General features: G+C 50.2%; 2 protein-coding genes across 3 annotated transcripts in view; one reads left to right on the top strand and one right to left on the bottom strand.

The window, feature by feature from the left end:
- The first annotated feature begins 503 nt into the window (after positions 1-503).
- On the top strand, positions 504-8,116 carry EIF6 (eukaryotic translation initiation factor 6). 2 transcript variants are annotated; one of them, XR_013922900.1, is made up of 8 exons: positions 504-701; positions 779-864; positions 2,221-2,396; positions 3,581-3,757; positions 4,347-4,528; positions 5,668-7,222; positions 7,777-7,917; positions 8,091-8,116. XR_013922900.1 is itself a non-coding variant. In XM_080354364.1 (6 exons), the coding sequence occupies exons 1-6, from the start codon at positions 595-597 to the stop codon at positions 5,675-5,677; spliced, it is 738 nt and encodes a 245-aa protein (XP_080210490.1). In that variant the 5' UTR covers positions 504-594; the 3' UTR covers positions 5,678-7,598. The 2 variants fall into 2 exon arrangements, 1 of the variants encoding a protein (XP_080210490.1); XM_080354364.1 differs by lacking the exons at positions 7,777-7,917; positions 8,091-8,116 and having other exon boundaries at positions 5,668-7,598.
- A 3,308-nt stretch (positions 8,117-11,424) lies between these two features.
- The window catches only part of MMP24 (matrix metallopeptidase 24), a 47,135-nt gene continuing 39,443 nt past the window's right edge, over positions 11,425-19,116 (bottom strand). Inside the window, exons 6-9 of the mRNA XM_080354360.1 lie at positions 16,985-17,199; positions 15,709-15,847; positions 13,852-14,118; positions 11,425-12,102 (exon numbers count right to left, since the gene is read on the bottom strand). Of these exons, the coding sequence (XP_080210486.1) occupies positions 11,765-12,102; positions 13,852-14,118; positions 15,709-15,847; positions 16,985-17,199 (959 nt within the window). The 3' untranslated portion in view covers positions 11,425-11,764. The remainder of the gene's footprint in view (positions 12,103-13,851; positions 14,119-15,708; positions 15,848-16,984; positions 17,200-19,116) is intronic.

Raw genomic sequence — 19,116 nt, 5'->3', positions numbered from 1 at the left:
TCCCGCTGTTCCTCTGTCCCGCTGTCCCACTGTCCTGCTGTCCCACTGTTCCGCTGTTCCTCTGTCCCACTGTCCCATTGTCCCGCTGTTCCTCTGTTCCGCTGTCCCACTGTCCCTCTATGTCCCACTGTCACATTGTCCCACTGTCCCCTTGTCCCTCTGTCCCATTGTCCCTCTACATCCCACTGTCCCTTTGTCCTGCTGTCCCATTGTCCCGCTGTCCCATTGTCCCTCTATGTCCTGCTGTCCCTCTGTCCCACTGTCCCACTGTCCCGCTGTTCCTCTGTCCCGCTGTCCCTCTGTCCCGCTGTCCCTCTGTCCCTCTGTCCCGCTGTTCCTCTGTCCCGCTGTCCCTCTGTCCCTCTGTCCCGCTGTCGCTCCGCCGCCGCGCTCCCCGTGGCGGGTGCCGCCGGTGTGACCGCACCTCCCGGCCGGCGGGGGCGCTGTTCCCGCCAGGCGCAGCCGGGGCCGCTCTGCCCCGCGCTCCCCTCCGCCGGAAGCGGAAGCGGTGCCACCGCGTGCGTGCGGCAGCGGCCAGGCCTTCCCGTCCCTTCCCGTCCGGTCCGGTCCCGCTCGGTGCCGCCCGGTGCCGCCATGGCGGTGCGCGCCAGCTTCGAGAACAACAACGAGCTGGGCTGCTTCGCCAAGCTCACCAACGCCTACTGCCTCGTGGCCATCGGCGGCTCCGAGAACTTCTACAGGTGAGGGAGCCCCGAGCGCCCGGCCCGGCCCGGCCCGGCCGTTCCCCGGCGGCACTAACGGCGCTTTCTCCTTGCAGCGTGTTCGAGGGGGAGCTGTTCGGCACCATCCCGGTGGTTCACGCGTCCATCGCCGGCTGCCGCATCATCGGCAGGATGTGTGTGGGTAGGTCTGGGGGAGCAGAGCGGGCTGACCGCTGTCCCCTCGCTGTGCGGGCTCTGTTGGGGCAGCGCCCGCGTCCCCAGCGTTGGCTCCAACGCTTGTGCGGGGAGGAGGAGCCAGACCCGCCCGGCAGAGCCGGAGCAGCGGAGTGTGCCCCTCAGGGCTGGGCTGGAGACTCGGCCCAGGCTTCTTTGGGGTGATTGAGAAGTTTAGTTTCTGTTAAAACAGCGTGGTCAGCAGGCCAAGGGCAGTGATCCTTCCCCTGTGCTCTGCATTGGGGAGGCCACACCTGGAGTGTTGTGTTCAGTTCTGGGCCCCTCAGCTCAGGAAAGAGATTGAAGTGCTGGAGGGTCCAGAGAAGAGCAACAAGACTGGGGAAGGGACTTGAGCACAAGCCCTATGGGGAGAGGCTGAGGGAGCTGGGCTTGTTTAGTCTGGAGAAGAGGAGGCTTAGAGCTGAGCTCAGCACTCTCTAGAACTACCTGAAGGGCAGTTCTAGCCAGGTGAGGATTGGTCTCTTCTCCCAGGCATCAGCAATAGGACAAGGGGCCATGGGCTTCAACTCTGCCAGGGGAAATTGAAGCTGGAGATTAGAAAGCAATTCTTTACAGAGAGAGTGGTCAGGCATTGGAATGGCTGCCCAGGGAGGTGCTGGACTCACCGGCCCTGGAGGTTTTTAAAGTGAAGTTGGACATGGCACTTAGTGCCATGATCTAGTAAACAGACTAGAGTTGGACCAAGGATTGGACTCGATGATCTCTGAGGTCTTTTCCAACCCAGTCAATTCTGTGATTCTGTTAATAACAACAGTTCAGTGCCCAAGACTGGGAGGCGTCAACGGCTGTGGAAGCCACAGACGTGTCTGTCCCCTGTCTCTGGTTATGAGACCCTGCTCCGTCAGACAAACTTCTCGCTTTTGTTCCTATGAAAAGAACGTCTTTGTCCACCCTGTGTTACAGTAAAATAATACAAACAAGCAGCATCTGCATGTTTGGTGGAGCAACTGGCAGCTATAGGGGAAATTCCTGGTCAGGGTGTTTCATTGAGAACCTCGGGCTGCATTTGGTTCTGTTGGAAAAGAGAAGTGATGAAAGGTGGTGCCATACACCCATTTCTGTTCTGAGATAAGTCTGTGCTTCATCCTGGTTCTTCCTTACCTGTGGTGCTGCTGTTTTTAAATGGTGATGTTATTTCTCCTGGGCTGAACTCTGGGCTTGGGAGTGGCAGACAGGGCAAGGGCCATTGTGGCCCATTCAAGCCATTGTGTGGACATCAGGGAAGTAGGAAGCCCTGTGGAAACATTTTTTTACTTTCTCTCTCTCTCTTTTATTTTTTAATTATTTTTTCTGGTCATTTTAGGAAACAGACATGGACTGTTGGTCCCAAGCAGTACGACAGACCAAGAGCTTCAGCATATCCGCAATAGTCTTCCAGATTCTGTACGAATTCAGCGAGTAGAAGAGCGTCTCTCGGCGCTGGGCAACGTCACTACCTGCAATGACTATGTAGCCCTCGTTCACCCGGATCTGGACAGGGTCCGTGGCTCGGTGGCGCTTTGCAGTTCGCGGTGGTTGCCCAGCGGCAGTTTGGGTGTGTGGTTGTTTGGGTCGCCGTTCGTAGCACGGGGATCAGTAGACCTGTGGTAACAGCTCAGCTAAAGCCACGTAGGCAGCTGCGCTGCCTCCCAGCTCCTTTCTTAAGAGTCCGAAAGTGGATTCTGGACACCTGACTTGGTTTCAGTTGACCTGCCTCCTGTCCTATGTGTGTCTTTGTGGCTGTGGGCACTGCCCCACGTGCGTCCTCGTGTTCCGCAGGCTGCCCTGACTGCACTTTGTGGGATATGGAAGTGTGTTGTTGCGTGTGATTTGCTTTGCGTACGTAAAATTGAATGAATAAAAGAGGGTGTGTGTGTGTAGTGCAGAGAGCGTGAAGGGGAGCTCAGTCAGGACTACGGCGGTGGTTATGAGCTGCTGCTGAGCTGACTGAAACTTGTAGTAGTTGCGAGAGTCTGTGGATGTTTACAAAAGAGTGAAAGGCAAATAGAAGGGCCTTATGTGAACGTTTAAGGGCAGAGGACACAAAGTTGCTGCTACTTAATGTTTGAGAACTGATATCGCAGTGGCGTCAGAGAGAGGTGTGTGCAGCTGCAGGTAGCGAGGGTCTCACAGCGCTGGCGTTCAGCTTGTGCTAAAGGTGATGAGGCAGGACTTGGTGTTAGGAGTGCAAAGGCAAAAACCAAGGGGGCTCCAGGGAAGGCAGCGGTCTTTGCAGCATATTATGTTTCAAATAAGTGTAAAAAGTAAAGCAAGGTGGCCAGAGAGGGCAAAATCAAAACAAATCACAGTGAAAACCTGGAGAGGGTGTGAAGTTCTTAGGGTTATATGGAGCAGAAGACAATTTTGCTCCAGTGGGACAGGAGAGGGTTGGTTCCCAGGGAGTGCCCGAGAGCTGGTGCAGCCGCCAGGCCCGGCAGAGAGCGGGGACACGCGTGCTCCTCGGTGAAGACTTGGTGCTGTGTTTGGTGACAGCGGCTCAGCTGGGTGTGCACGGGGAGCTGGGAACACGGGTTGAGTGAGCATTTGGTAATGGTTGGGCTGCGATGGGTTGTGCAAGTGCGGGCGGGTCTCAGAGGGAGGATCCCTCTGGTGTTGCGTGCAGGAGCAGCTTCACTTCAAATTCCTGTTTTGCTGAGGACTTTATTCTCTCCTTCTGTTTGCAGGAGACAGAAGAGATCTTGGCAGACGTACTGAAGGTTGAGGTTTTCAGACAAACGGTTGCAGATCAGGTGCTGGTAGGAAGTTACTGTGTTTTTAGTAACCAAGGAGGAATTGTGCACCCCAAAACTTCAATTGATGATCAGGATGAACTGTCTTCGTTGCTCCAGGTCCCCCTCGTGGTAAGGCATTTGGGGGTTTGTGCTTTCCCTTGCTGCTCCCTTCCAACCCAGTTCTAGTTTTAATGTTTCTCCATCTCCTGGGCTCCTAGACACTGTTTTCTCTGCAGAGCTGTTCCAAGCAGGAGATGAGGAGAACACTTGAATGTGCCAAATCCTCTTAGACATTTTCCCTGTCTTTTCTGAGCCTGAATAAGCTGCTTAACACCTTCAGTTTGCTTCTGAAACGTTACTCTGCTGGGATTATGCAAGTTGTGGTGATGGATTCATACAGAATGTGAGATTGGCCATGTTTTGGCCAAAAGTAGTGTTTAAAAAACAATTACTCAGTTGGGTTTGTGAGTTTCAGGATTGCTGTGCCTTTGTGCATCCTATTTGTTAGATCTTATTTCACTGAACACACAGTTTTCTCTCCAGAGATTAAAGGTCGTTCATTTATCTTTTTGACTGAAATCTTTATAGCTTTGTTCATGGTAGAAGCTTTCCAGGAGGGTGAGTTGAGTCCCTCCACTAAAGACTCGTAACAAGGACACGTAATGAACCGCGTTGCCCTCAGCGTAGCCTGTACCTCTCTCCGCTTTGTTCTGGCCAGGCCGGGACGGTGAACCGTGGCAGCGAGGTCATCGCGGCAGGAATGGTTGTCAACGACTGGTGCGCATTCTGCGGGCTGGACACCACCAGCACCGAGCTCTCCGTCATCGAGAGCATCTTCCGGCTCAACGAAGCTCAGCCAAGTACAATTGCTACCAACATGAGAGACTCCTTGATTGACAGGTGAGGAGGATCCGGGTCTGTGTATTATCCTGATCAAAACAGGCACGATTTTCCTTTAAAACTTGCTGTTTTCACAATTGATTTATTTTATATTTTACTTCCTCTTCTATTGGGTTACTGACAATAATAACCTCATTGCAGGAGGGTTTGTTTCCTTGTAGTTGATGAGCCTGTTTAGTCCTGTTTGGGAAGTGTCAGGGTTTTTATAATACTTTTTGTGAGAAATAGTATTCATTTCAACATTGAGATACTTTTTCTAGCTGTTCAGTGCTTATCTATGACATTAATGGATTTTTTTAAACAAACCTTGTTTTAAAAGTGAAAATGCCAGTGACTTTGTTTGGTATCTTGGCTTTTGATTGTTGTAACCTATAAGATTATTATTTCAAATACCTGCTACAAGCATTTCTCCAGCCAAAAAATACTTTGGAGTTTTGCTGCTGGCTTAAATATTTCTAATTCAAGGCTGCTACCTTAAAATTTGTTAAGCCTTTTTGTCAAAGGCTTTGTCGATGTTGCCTTCTAATGGGAGGCAGTTTCTCTTGTTTCTACCTGGACTGGTAGCAGTGAGGGACCTTCCCCAGTCGGTCACGAGTGCAAGTTTGTTTTGTGAGGTTCAGGCGTGCGTGTAGGTGTCAGTCCTGTGCAAACTTCACTTGGGCGGTCATTTAATGACAACTCTTGGGATCATTGCTGTGGTTGTTGAGCCACCTCAGCCATTGTAACGTAGTGGCCGAGTTCTCAGTCATCGTAAGAACGGCGGGGAGTGTTTTATGGCATCAGGAAAGAGTAAATGGATTCTTCTCGAATGAAGAACCCTTTGGAAGAGCTCTGCTGCCCCTCGCAGTTCCTGTAGCAAGGCTTGATGTCTCTGAGCAAAACAGAGCCGTGATTAAACTTGCTCTGAGGTTTTGATAAGGACCCAGGCCAGGCTGAGCGTACGTTTTGCGGGACGCGTCTGTCCTTAGTGCGGCTGGCCCTGCTGCCCTCTGTTCGCAGACCCTCGTGTTCTGGGAAGGGACATTTCTGCTGGGCCTGTGTGAATGGAGGTTGGGAACCGACGGTGCTGGTGTTTTGAAACGCCTTGTGCACTCTCTGGCACTCACCTGCTAAATCTCCTTTCTCTCTTGTGTTTTTAGCTTGACATGAGCAGTGTTGGTTCCTGCTTTGCAGAAAGCTCCTGAGGAGTGAAGTGTCAAGCTGCACTTTGGATCACAGACACCTGGACCTTCTGAAGTTGTTTCTGCAGGCCTAGTCAAGGAAGAGGCTACAAAACCAACTTTTTGTAGTTTTGTAAATTAAGTATTACTACAAAACCTGGCAAATAACGTGCATAAGTTACAAATAAGGAATACTCTCTATCCCTTTGCTGACATTTTCCAGTTCTTTAGCTGTGCTTGTTCTGTGATGCTGAGTGAGCCCCTCGAATCAGCCCACAATATTTACCCTTGTGGCTCTTGGATGTTGATCACTAGGGATTATTTTGCGTTAAATAATGCATCGGTGTTGTGCACAGCAATCTGTTCAGCACGTACACGGCACCGCCCTCTCCTTCCACGCTTTCGCTGAAGAGTGGTGTTTCTGCTGTAGATAGACTTAAGAGCCCCTTGTATCTCCAGCACCAAAAATACAGTAGTTTACTTGCCACCAATTGATTTGGACACCATTGCCCACTCTCCTGCCCTGACTTGCAGCTGTTTCCACAGGACTGGTGGTTCTGCAGGGATCAGCTCTGGTTAAAACTGGAGTTTCTCAGAGTCAGCGTGGGGTTTCTGTCACCGCAAGGTGTGGCTGCCCCCAGAGCAGCCCTGTTTCATTTGTCCGTGTGTGCCTGGTGGCACCTCTGCTGCTCCTGGGGCATCCGCGAGAGTGAGCCCAGCAGAGCAGGTTAATCCCAGCGGGCTTAAGCATCTTCTGCTGGAGTTACCCAGCAAATCGAAAAAGATTTAAACCACCTCGAGTTATCTTGGAGACAAAGGTTAAGTAACACGGTTATAACCAGGTACTCCATTCAGTTGGATGTTACAGGTTTGGGAGGTTGCTAATGAAGAGGTCTGCCCTCATCAGGGAGCAGTGATGACAGAAAGGAGCTGTACATCTGGCTTGCAGGTAGAAGATGGTAATTTACCTCTAAACTGAGCTGTTGCTCACTGATCTCTCGGTGCAGTTGCTTCTTGCCCATTGAAGGCAGAGAAACGCCTCCCATTCCCGTGCTGCAGGCGTGTGGAAGCTCCTCGCTGCTGCCGCGCGGCCATGGTGCCCTCAGTGCTGTCCTGAAGTGCGCACAGCTCTTCTTTGGCCCTGGTGCTTCAGGCTTTGTAGAAAATCAAGCAAACTTCCATTTCTTACTGTCTGCATGTTAAGGGGAGGATTTGTAAGTCTGGGTTGATTAAAGATTGCTCCTTTTAAGTAAAGATTGTTACAGGATCTTCTGTGCTCACAGCGGTCCTGCTGCTTGGGCTGTCTAGAACAGGGGCGCCACTCCAGACAGCTCAGCGTCCTCCTGCCTGTGGGAAGCCCGTGAGCAGCTCATGGATCCTGCAGCCAACGCTTGGTGGTGGTGATGGCCCCTCCGAGGTGCCAAACGGCCTCCCTGCGCCCTGACTCTGGGTCTCCACGTATTGCAGCATGCAGAGCGAGAAGCCGCGTCCCTTTGGCCACATCACAGGGTTCTGAGTCCCACCGCTGCTATTGGTGCGAGTGTGTTATCATCCAGTGCAAAATTAAGGCTGAAACTCTTTTTTATTCCAGTTGATAGGCAGGAATCATGGTTTATATTGGTGATGTTGGGGTGTGTACCATGTTAAAAATTGCTTAATGGTGAACAAGCAAAATAATCCAGACTTTGTGTAATCCAGATCCTTACACGGGAGCTTGGGAACTGGAAGGTGATACCTGTTGTAAACAAGGGGCTGTGGGAATGCTGAACTAGTAAGGTGAACCTATGTACAAGGGGAACAGAAACTCTAATAAAGAACAGGAATACATGATATCATGAGAGTGCAAACTTGGTGTTTTAATGGCAAATCTTGTCATAAAGACCTGTGGAGTTCTTTAAAGGAGTCCACATGGATATGGTGAAGGTTTGCTGTGATGTTATTTGTGTTCCCAAGAGGCATTTGGCAGGTTTTTGTGCCGAAGGCTTTTAAGGACCCTGGGTGAGTGATCCCATAGAATGAGATGGAAGCCCCTTTATGTGCTTGAGCAGAGGAGAAACGGGCACAGTAAAGGCTGAGATTTTCCAGCAGTTTCACAGGGGGTTCCGCTGGAAGCCGCAACGTTCGATGTTACTGTGTCCTGTTCAGCAAAGGCAGCGCATTAACGGGGAAGTTTGCCTGGACTGACTTTGACAAGCGAGGATGAGGACTGACTGCTGGGTTGATGGGAAGGTAAATTCGGTGCAGCTCTTCTCAGTGAGGGTGCAGAGCCTGGCCCAGGCTGCCCAGGGGGGTTGTGGAGTCTCCTTCTGTGCAGACATTCCAACCCGCCTGGACACCTTCCTGTGTAACCTCATCTGGGTGTTCCTGCTCCATGGGGGGATTGCACTGGATGAGCTTTCCAGGTCCCTTCCAACCCCTGACACTCTGGGATTCTGTGATTCTGTGAACAGGAAGTGAAGCACGTTGTGGTTAAGAATCCAGATTTCACACTGGGAGTGATGAACTCTGAGCAACAGGAGCAAATTCTTCACCCAAAGGTGTGTGTTTGAACAAAGGCGTGTGGTCAGTCTTCAGTAATAGTCAAAAAAGGCAAAAGTAAAAGTTTGGAGTTAATTAGGAAGAGAAAACCCAAACAAAGCATCACTTTCTGAAATCTGCAATGCATCTTGATCTTGAGTCCTCTCTATAGAGTTGCACAGTGGTTACGAAGCTTTCCAGCAAATACAGGTTTTCGGGTAGTGCTTATCGGGTTCATTGCTCACTACATTTGGGTTCTTCTGTAAACTAAACACTCCAAGAGCAGCCAGGGGACGGGATGGGGCTCTCACGCTGTTGCCAGTTGCTCCCGGTGAGGACCTGGCTGGTGGTGCCAGAGCTGCAGGGCTGGAGGACCAGACCCTGAGAACAAGGGTGTGAAATGAGGGGTGACAAACAGCAGCTCGGGCCAGGGCGGTGACAGTGACAGTGGCACAGCCCGGCATTACGGTGCCTGAGGCACTTCAAGCCCGGAGCAGCCCTGACAGACCCGCTTTCTGAGCTCTATCTCACAGGCCACACCCTCCAGTGATGCCAAAAAGTGTTAAGGAATAGTCAATAAAATCAAGTCGTATGTCCCCAGTGCTGGAAAATGCTACTGCGGGTTCTCAGGATTAAAAATGCTGAGCTGTGGGGCTGTGGGTCACACACCACGGCCTCAAGCTGCCTTTGCTGTGGGGCAGTGAAAGGCGAGACGGGACTGCAGGTGCTGCAAAGGGATGCAAGAATGGTCTGAAGAACTACAGCTGAGTCCAGCTGTGCTGGACAGAGAGATGGCAGCGAACAGATGAGTCCAGCTGTGCTGGACAGGTGAGTCTGGTACCAGGTTTGGAATCAAGCCCTGGGATGAAGGTGACAGGATGGAGAAGAGTTATCCAGAGGTTTTGAGGGAGGGATGACAGTCTCACAACTTGGGGTTCAGGGCGGTAGTCACAGGGTGTGTAGCTTTGGCTGCCGTAGTGTGTTTTAATGCCCCAAATGGTCTGTCAGGATCCTTCACAGAGCTTTTTAAAAACTTGAGTCCTCGTGGTGTGAGATGGGAGATCTCCTTGAGGTTTAATGACTGTTGAACAACCGCTCACAGAGGGCACCTCTGTTCTGACTGCAGTGATTGCGCATCCCAGCACATTTCTACCTTACCTGGGAAAACAAGCTATGTGACTGGGGATGAAATCACCACAGCAAAGGCCCTGGACACCCACAAACCCCTGCAGAGCTCCAACACCTGCACCGGGAGCAGTCAGAAAAGGCGCCCGACTGTTTGTGCGGCTGTTTGGAGCGGCGGTTCTTTGGGGCAGCCCGAGTTCGGTTGATGTTCCTGCAGCGGTGCTGCAGCTGCGGGGACTTGGCTCCACCTGCGCTGGTGCTTCACAACAGGGCAGGAGGAAACGATACGAAACACAAACAAAACCAGACATTTCTCCAGGTTGTAATTTCTCTTTTGTTTTAATGATGGCTGTTGGAAGTTGCTCAAAGGTTTGGGCTGTCGCAGTCCCAGAGAGATGGCAGCGTACAGATGAGTCCGTTTGCTGTGGCGTTTGTGTGCGTTCTACCACATACAGAGTACACGTAGCAGCGTACGGAGTAGCACGTGTGGGGGTGTCTAATTAGTAGCTCCGATTTCATTTGGTCCTTTGCACTCCTTCACCCATCATGAGACGTTATCACATTATTTTCACTAAAATGCAAAGTCTTGCATCTACTAGCTTCTCACTTATTTTGTAATATGTTTTTGTAATTTTTTTTTTTAATGTTTAAACACAATAAACAGCTTGGCTATGGAAATCAAGTATGAAGGACAAAATACAGTTTGAGACCATGTGTTGCGCAGTCCTGGTGGGCTTCACTACAAGGATCTACTTGTCTATCCTGCTTCACCACAGCAATATTTGAGCACTAGTTAATTCAGAATGCTAACAGTCTTTCTGCTGCTTCATTCCTCATCACTGTAATCAGGAAATTTTTAGCACGTTTGCTATCCTCCAATGTTTTTTTTCCTGTATCTGACATTATAAAGCTGTATTTCCTCTATACTAACTGGACATTCTGTGCATTGCACTGAATAGAATTCAGTTATAGGCAGAGGGCTTACGCAATCACCCGTTCCTCATAGTGAGTGTGCAAAGCAGTTCATGTGCTGCCACGAATGGCACTTGGGTACCGGGCCGGGCTTCACCGTCACGTTGCATTGCAAGAAACTCCTTCTTCCACTCCTATTTAACATGATAGAAATATCAGCATCGACAACAAAATGGACTAAGTTTGTGGTTAGGACACAACATCCTGAACCGTTCACAATTGTAAGAGGGATAAACAGAAGCCACTGTTGCAGGAAGAGACTTGTGGAAAGTTACTAGCCAAAAGTTTGGTTATTTATCTCACCTTTACCTGAATTTTATGTCTGTCAAGTGTGGCTGGTGAGTCGCTCATTCTGCTGTGTGCCGTGCTTGGTTTGGTTCTTGCCAAATATTTGCCTGTGAAGAAGTGAGCAAAACCAAAAAACAAATTTGGAAGGCATACAATGTTCATAACATCTACAGGGACTGGAGTGAGATATAAACAGGCCTAATTCTTACTGTACCTTGACTATCTCAGCAAAACATAACGACGACCTCACTCCAAACAGACATTCCCATTCTCCTGAAACCCGACATACAAACTCCACAATCTAGTTATACATGCCACAGAACAACGATTCACCTTTTCCCAGCATCTTAACCGAGTGCAGTCTACATCTATACATATTTTCCAGTATATCGGTAACCATTTGTTCATCGTTTCTTGCAGATGGGAGCTTAAAACAACATGTATTCCCATGATTTGTTTAGACCTAATCACTTTCTCTTCAGATTGTCCCAATCTGGGGCTTGATGTTGGCAGGTAATGTCATGGTGTCTGGTTTGGTGCTGCTTGAGCTCTGCACTCGTTCACCTCTCTGAGTGCTCAGTGGTTCCTCATGCACGGTGCTGAGTGGCAGCGTCGCTTAGTTATGAATGTACAAAACATCTGACCAGCAGGTATTGGAAAATCGTATCCAGGTAATTCCCTGGATTTCGTAATAAACTAAGAAGATCTTTTAGAATGGTTCAGCATCAGAATGTCTTCTGCTTACAATACTGAATTGTTTGTGTTCATCGATTTCATGATCTTAATTCATCTATGAGACAGCTGTTAAAAAAATGGTTCTGTTCAGAGGTGGTTCAGCTACACTGGAGAATGCTGGGTTTAACAGGAGCACTGGGGCAGGAACGCAAGGGCAGGCGGAACCCGTCTGGAGACTCCGATGTGGGCAGCGGGCACACGAGATGGACGCGCGGCTGAGGCAGCAAGAGGGAAAGAGGCTCCACACTGCAGGGCTGCCTGTATTGTTGCCAGTTTTCCTGCTTCTTTCAGTCCCAGGCTGTCCAAAACTTGTAGGTCGCTGAAGTAGTTTTGTTTGGTAGGCTTTTGAATGCATTTTTTTCCTTCTTTTTTCTTTAATTTTTCTTTTTTGTCCATAGTCCTCATCAGCTCAATGAGTTGCAAAGTGCAGCGGGCTGTGTCATACCCATTCCTGGACAGGTCTTTTATAATACACAACATTCTGCTGCACCTCTTTGTTTTTAAACTGGAAGATTGTGTATACCAAGACGAGGATACACAGAGACAAAATGCAAGGGATCACAACTGCGATTGCATTTACAGTGCTAGGCACATCGTTTATTGTCACCATAATATCCACGTCGTCATGGGGGAGGCGTCTGTCTTTACTTCGCTCGACATCCTTCTGGTTACAGCCCATCCAGTCTTTGAGGATTGACCTGGGGTAGCCCGGCTCCACGCTCAGCCGCTGGTTATCAAACTTCCAGTACTCCTTCCCTTTGTAGAAGTAGGTGTAAACTAGGAGACAAAAGAGAGAATATTCCTCACCACACCATTTCCAGCTGGGCGAGCTGGCTTGTGTGAGGATGCACAGCCTGGGGGGGCCATAAACCACAGCCCGCCAGGGCAGCCCACAACCACCGCAAAGTGAAGGTGGTTTTGGAGCTGGAATTCAAGGGAGAAGCCGTAACCCTGGCTTGGGGGTGTGATTTGGTTCACAGAGCATCGTTCCCCTTCACCAAGACAGGCTGTGAAACAAAAAATCACCAACTTCACAGCGAGTGTTCTGCGGTGAGTTATTTTTCACTTAAAGCATCTGTAAATCTGTGCTTGTTATCAAACATGAAAATAATCTGCAGCGTGGCAGTGTGTGCCTGGGTGTGATGGTGTTTGGAAGAATTCTTAAGGTTTCACTCAGCCCGAGGGAGCAGATGCTGAATGAGTCCTTTTGGCCACAGAACCGAGAAGGTTTGGCCTTTATTAAGGAGCAGTCTTGTCCTGCTGTTAATACAAACTGATGGTTTACGCTACATGTTCTCTGAAGTACCCCCCTCTCCCCAGATGACTCGTTTCCTAATCACCCTCAAGTGATTAGAGGATGAAAAGGAGAAAGGGGCTGGTGGCAGCGCTGTGTGCTGTGCCTGCCCTCCAGCCTGGCTGGCTGCAGCCTGCCAGCCCCACAGCCTCCGCTCGCACTGCAGACCGTGTTTAAATATGGTCTCAACAGCACAAGCCCCCTCTGTTGGTTCTTTCCCCAGCAAGAAGAGGAAGAAATCTCAAAATCAGAGACAGAAACGTGTTGGAAGGAGGCTCTGGAGGTCCAGGCTGAATTCCAGGTGCATCAGGCAGGCGGGTGCAGGGACTGAGGCAGCTATAGGTAAGAAACCAGGGGGAAAATGTAACCTGCAGCATCCTCACAATCAGCACCCAGGAAAACTCGGGTGGGGACTGTTGTGGCAGCAAAACCAGAAAAAGTCCTTCCCCACATCACGCTAATGTGGTTTGGCAGCTGAGGAGGTGAGGAGCTGGGATGAGGGTCAGGAAGGATCTCACTGCCGCTGCTCATGGGTGCCGGTGTGACCCCAGAATCACAGAACCCCAGGATGTCAGGGGTTGAAGGGACCTGGAAAGCTCATCCAGTGCAATCCCCCCATGGAGCAGGAACACCCAGATGAGGTTACACAGGAAGGTGTCCAGGCGGGTTGGAATGTCTGCAGAGAAGGAGACTCCACAACCCCCTGGGCAGCCTGGGCCAGGCTCTGACACCCTCACCGGGAACAAGTTTCTTCTCATATTTTAGTGGAACCTCCTGTGTTCCAGTTTGAACCCATTACCCCCTGTCCTATCATTGGTTGTCACCAAGAAGAGCCTGGCTCCATCCTCCTGACACTGCCCCTTTCCCTATTGATCCCCATGAATGAGTCCCCCCTCAGTCTCCTCTTGTCCAGCTCCAGAGCCCCAGCTCCCTCAGCCTTTCCTCACACGGGAGATGCTCCACTCCCTGCAGCATCTTGTTGGCTGCGCTGGACTCTCTCCAGCAGTTCCCTGTCCTGCTGGAACTGAGGGGCCACAGCTGGACACAAGATTCCAGGTGTGGTCTCCCCAGGGCAGAGCAGAGGGGCAGGAGAACCTCTCTGACCTACTGACCACCCCCTTCTAACCCACCCCAGAAGTTCTGAAACTGAAACACCCCACTGCCAACAACCCAACTCCCAAGACAGACAAGCTGTTGGTGATCTAACACGTGTGATGACTGCAGATACGTACAGCCTTCTTTGCTGATAAAAGCTCCCTGGGGAGCCTGAGGGATTCCTCTCCACACGGTGATGGGCTTCGGGTATCCCGGGTCCGTTGCCCTCTTGTCCTCATTGTACCTCCAGTACCTGTCACCTTTGAAGAAGTAGGTTTTGCCGACGGGCTCCCAGCGCAGAGCCGTGTCGATGCCCTCCCGGGGCAGACAGTTCCCCAGCTCCACCAGGCTGTGTGGGTAGCCCGGCTCTGCCGTCACTTCTTTAAAAACCCAGTATTTGTCTCCTAGGGATGAATGGGGACACAAACAACAAACAGATTTGCCTAACTGGTAGTTGAATTGATATAAATGTAAAACAGCTGCAATGAACCACAGCATGTCGAGCACTTAGAGCCTTAACTGTATCACAGAATCACAGAATCGACCGGGTTGGAAAAGCCCTCAGAGATCATCCAGTCCAACCCTTGGTCCAGCTCCAGTCCATTGACTAGATCATGGCACTAAGTGCCATGTCCAATCTCAGTTTAAAAACCTCCAGGGCCGGTGAGTCCAGCACCTCCCTGGGCAGCCATTCCAATGCCTGACCACTCTCTCTGCACAGAATTGCTTTCTAATCTCCAGCCTCAATTTCCCCTGGCAGAGTTGGAGCCCATGGCCCCTTGTCCTATTGCTGATGCCTGGGAGAAGAGCCCAATCCCCACCTGGCTAGAACTGCCCTTCAGGTAGTTCTAGAGAGTGCTGAGCTCAGCTCTAAGCCTCCTCTTCTCCAGACTAAACAAGCCCAGCTCCCTCAGCCTCTCCCCATAGGGCTTGTGCTCAAGTCCCTTCCCCAGTCTTGTTGCTCTTCTCTGGACCCTCCAGCACTTCAATCTCTTTCCTGAGCTGAGGGCCCAGAACTGAACACAACACTCCAGGTGTGGCCTCCCCAATGCAGAGCACAGGGGAAGGATCACTGCCCTTGGCCTGCTGACCACGCTGGTTTGGATACAGGACAGGACACCATTGGCCTTCTTGGCCACCTGGGCACACTGTTGGCTCATGTTGAGCTTCCTGTCAGTTAGTACCCCCAGGTCCCTTTCTGCCTGACATTACGTGAAAAAGCTGCTCCTCCTCTTCATTTTGAGCCTGAAACCTGATTTCATTTGCTACTCCTCAACTTGTTTTAGAAGAGACGCTATACAACCTTTTCCATTTACCACCTCTAGGCCAGTCATGATTCCAAAGACCTGTTCATGCCCTTTGTCATCCCTCATCCAGACTCAGGAGTTTCTGCAGGAGGTCAGCCCATACGCTTTGATCATTTCTGTTGCTTTTCTCTGAGCCTTCTCAAGTGGTAACACACTTTACTGAGCTGAGCGCCCGGGGCTGCGCACATCGATGCAGAAGTGTTTCTGCACGGGGGCAGGCCAATGCCTTCCAGCCACGGTTCCTTGCGTGCGCCTTGCTCTGTTACAGGATCCTGTGCAGACACTGTCACGGGGCAAGGAGCTCATGTGGGGCCCAGCATAAGGTTGGACATTTTGTCTCTTTAGGAGACAATTGTCCAGAAATGTGTTTGGGAGTGCCCTACATCTGGAGAGGCCCCAATGCCCTGCAAAACGTGTTGTAGGAGACTGGTGGGAGACTGACGGTCCTTGGGAAACAGGAGCTATTTCTTGCTATCACATGGAAGCCAATTTCCAGTGATCACTATTAGCTTTATACAGAGATTGTCCTGGCAAGACCAGCCCACACTAAACTAAACTTTGAGGAATTTTAGCTGCTTGAAGTGTCCCCTTGGAAAAGGACGAGTGTACCTGTTTTTACCATCGTCATGCCATAAAGGACTGTGATGCGAGGCGGGTGTGGTAGGCTGTCACAGATATGTACCGTACCTTTGAAGAAAACGAATTTCCCATCAGACCGCTCATAGGCTGCATCGATCTTTGCGGGGAGGCCTTTCCAGAACTGCTCGATTTGCATGGGATATCCCTCCTGCACTCGGTTGTTGCGCAGGCGCCAGAACCAGCGATCCTGAGAAAAACAGAAGTGTCTTCAGACTATTTTTATCTTGCAGTCAAACCAGGCTGGGTGTCCAGCATTACTAAGCCCTGCCTAGGCCCTGTAAGCATTACAGACAAGTCCGGTTCAGTGACAGCTCCAACCAAGACCAACACTGCAGTGAGGGAAGCGCTTTGTGGGGAAGACGGCAGCCAAAAGGGTGAGAAGTTGATCACTGGTGCTGTGAAAAAGGTAGAAAGGAGAGGGAAAAGGAGCTATGGACTTGCTTCAAGTCCACAGTTATCAGTGTTATGAACCCATTTGTGAGGGACCTCTCCACGTGTCTTGTCACTGAGGTGTCACACTTGTCCTGGCACAACTGGTGCTCAACTATCACAGACCCCTACACAGCCTCAGTGTTACCCAGGGACTGTGTGAAGCACAAAGAGGCACAAAGGAGTTAAGATCATTAAATCCATAAACAGATTAAGAAGCCATAACTGATGCTCAGGGCTGGCCAAGGGCAGGACAGAGCTTGTGACACTTCTCCCAGGTACCACTCCAGCTTTCAGCTGTTTTCAGTTCAGGTATTTTCTGCAACTGACGTGGTTGGTCCATTTAATGACCTTCACTACAGCCCTCTCCACATTCACACTCACTGCGCAGAGGGAAAGCTACAGGTATTTTGGGAATGGGACCGTGTATTTCCATATTCAAGGCATTCTGGCGGGGGTAACTGAGCAAAGCCTGTCCTCCTCCCTGGCTGTAGCTGCCAGGCAAGATCGACTCAACCTCCCGAGAGCTCCGGTGGGCCGGGGGCTCCACGGGCCTGGGCTCCGGCGTGTGCATCGTGGAGGCCGTGGGGTGGCCCCGCTGAGGTCCCGCACAGCGTTCCGGCCGCACAGGGGCCGTGCTCCCAGCTTGTGGTGTCTGAATCCTCCGACAGTTCATGTTTTGATGCCTGAGCATCCTGCGGACCGCATCAGGCGCTGTTTCCAAATACTACCAAGCAAATCTGCTTACACTACCTTCTAATGTTGCTCATTCATCAGCCCCGGAGAAACAGAGCTATTTTCAGACATTTCAAATCTTGCTACCTTATGCTTCTATTAATCTTTCCCAGCAATGAAACTAAAGAAAGACACATGGGTAAGCAGGAATTCTTAGTACCTTGAAAACAAACATTTCTCCTCTGAAGAGAGCCACGGTGTTAAAGTTGCCGTCGCAGATGTTGGGTTTTGCGCCAGGAGGAGACGGCCGATCCCCCAGAGGAGGACTAGGAGGCCTCGGCTGTCTCTCGTGTTTTCTTTCTGAAGTTGAATGAATTCTGCGAACAGGAAGAGTCGGTAAAGGTCTGGTCGGCTCCAGGGGCTCTATAGGAGGACCTAGAAGTGAAAAGAAAAATGTTCAGCGAAGTGGACAAGTTTGGATCTTCTGCGCTTCCCTTGAAGGTTTTAAAAGGCAACAGTCTGGATGAATCACGAAGAATTTAAAAACTCCTCACGCAGAGCTCATTCCCTAGAAATGGGGAGCAGAACACGATGCGTCCACATGTCAAAGATGTCCCAAAACAGACGAGCGGTAAGAACTGAACAAGAGCCAGTATGTTTTATTGTAGGTCCTCCCAAGGAGGCTGGAGCTAAAAGGAAGGAGGAGCCGCACCAACCACGTTCCCAGCTGAAGTGCGAGGTGAGAACCCTTGAATAGAAATGTTTAGTAGACCATGGAAAAACAAAACAAACCAAAAGAGAACAAAACAAAATAAAAGCCAAAGCAAAACCAGAAAGAAGTTAGGGTGTGAAAACCAATGCTATGATAGCAGAGGAACCACAGGGGAATTTAGAAATTTGAAAGCATTTACTTTATTAGTCACCAGTGTTTGCTTTCAGCACACGATGGGAACTGCCGAACAGCCGAGGGAAGGGACCATGCGCTGGTTCAGACGATGCTCCCACAGCACAGCTCCCCCTCCAACCCTCCCCAGCCCAGCTCTGGGATCTGACAAGAGTTTTAAAGATTTATAAAAATACAAGTGACTTAGACTTGGAGGAGGGGTGGTCTCTTAAACCAACTCTGCCATAAGACAATCCTATTAACAGTGATAAAATCAGGACCAAATCAAGTTAAGAGAGTCACAGATTTATTGTTGCTTCTCAGAGAAGGCCACAGGTTAGTAGGGCAATAAGCAGAAGGCTACTAGATGCAAGAGATTTTGGCAAGTTTGATGCAATCAAACAGGATTTGATTGTTTATTTGCATGGATCATGGTGTCGGTCTGCCTCTGAACAGTGCTTTTGAAGGGCCATGTAAGGAGACTGATGGACAAAGCTCCTGCAGTGCGCAGAGCGGGGCTGATGTGGCTGTGGGTCAGCCCCCCGTGTCAGGGGCTCGGCAGCGGCTCCGAGGTGCTTCCCACCCCGGTGTCCCCAAACACGTGTGTGGGACACGGCTCATCCTCCCGGGCTGGAAGGGCCTCGGTGACCCTGTTGTGGTGATTGCCGTGCCCGGACCCGGAGGAGGAATTTACGGGTGAGGATTCGGGTGCCCGAGGAGGCTGCGCGTCTCTGGGATTAGAAGAGAACTTCTGCGCGTAAACATTTTGAACTACGCTGCCCAAAACGATGGTTAGGTGCCCGAGTCCCCATGCCAACTTAGCTCTTAAATGTTCCATTTCCAAAGGGTTCCCATAATGAACGAGTGCTGGAAGGGTGGTCGGGTTAGTGACAATCATCACAAAGACATCCTCCGAGAAAGCCATCATATTGAATTGTTATCAGGTTATAACTGTAAGAAACTTCTGTGTCGGTTTCACAGATATTACGTTCAGAAAGTACCAGTCAAACAATAACAGTCCGAGCTGCTGCAGGACTGGCCAGAAACCTGCACCTGGAGTCCCGTGATGAGCCTCGTGTTCCCGGGGCAGATACCGCACGTTTTCCTGATTTCAAGCCATGGAAAATTTATAGCAAATTGTTCCGGTGATTACGCCCTGTCATTGCTAAGCCTGTGTCTGACCTGTCTGAGTCTGTGCAGCTTACACTCAGTATTTTTTTCTTATCTTAAGTGTTTCAACATTTAATTATTCATACATCTTGATGATGATGCTTTTAAAATTACCTTTAGTGAGCTAAATAGACCAGTTCCTTCTGTCTGTTGCTGCTTGTTCTGCTGTCTTTTGGTTTTTAGATCTTGAGATTTACTCTTGGAGCTCTTTTCTAAAGCTTTTCAAATGGATCATTATATTTCTTAGAGGTTACTTGTCCTCATAATGTGATATTTTGTGCCGTATGAGATTTTTCTTA

This window comes from Nesoenas mayeri (assembly GCF_963082525.1).
Source record: "Nesoenas mayeri genome assembly, chromosome: 16".
Classification (NCBI taxonomy): domain Eukaryota; kingdom Metazoa; phylum Chordata; class Aves; order Columbiformes; family Columbidae; genus Nesoenas; species Nesoenas mayeri.
This window is presented reverse-complemented; position numbering and strand designations above follow the sequence as displayed.

What these genes read in the sequence shown, in the direction of transcription:
- EIF6 (XM_080354364.1), top strand. Translation starts at nt 595, where the DNA reads ATGGCGGTGCGCGCCAGCTTCGAGAACAACAACGAGCTGGGCTGCTTC. An exon ending in GGCTCCGAGAACTTCTACAG is followed by an intron (nt 702 to 778) that starts GTGAGGGAGCCC and finishes TTCTCCTTGCAG; the next exon opens with CGTGTTCGAGGGGGAGCTGT. An exon ending in TTCACCCGGATCTGGACAGG is followed by an intron (nt 2,397 to 3,580) that starts GTCCGTGGCTCG and finishes TTCTGTTTGCAG; the next exon opens with GAGACAGAAGAGATCTTGGC.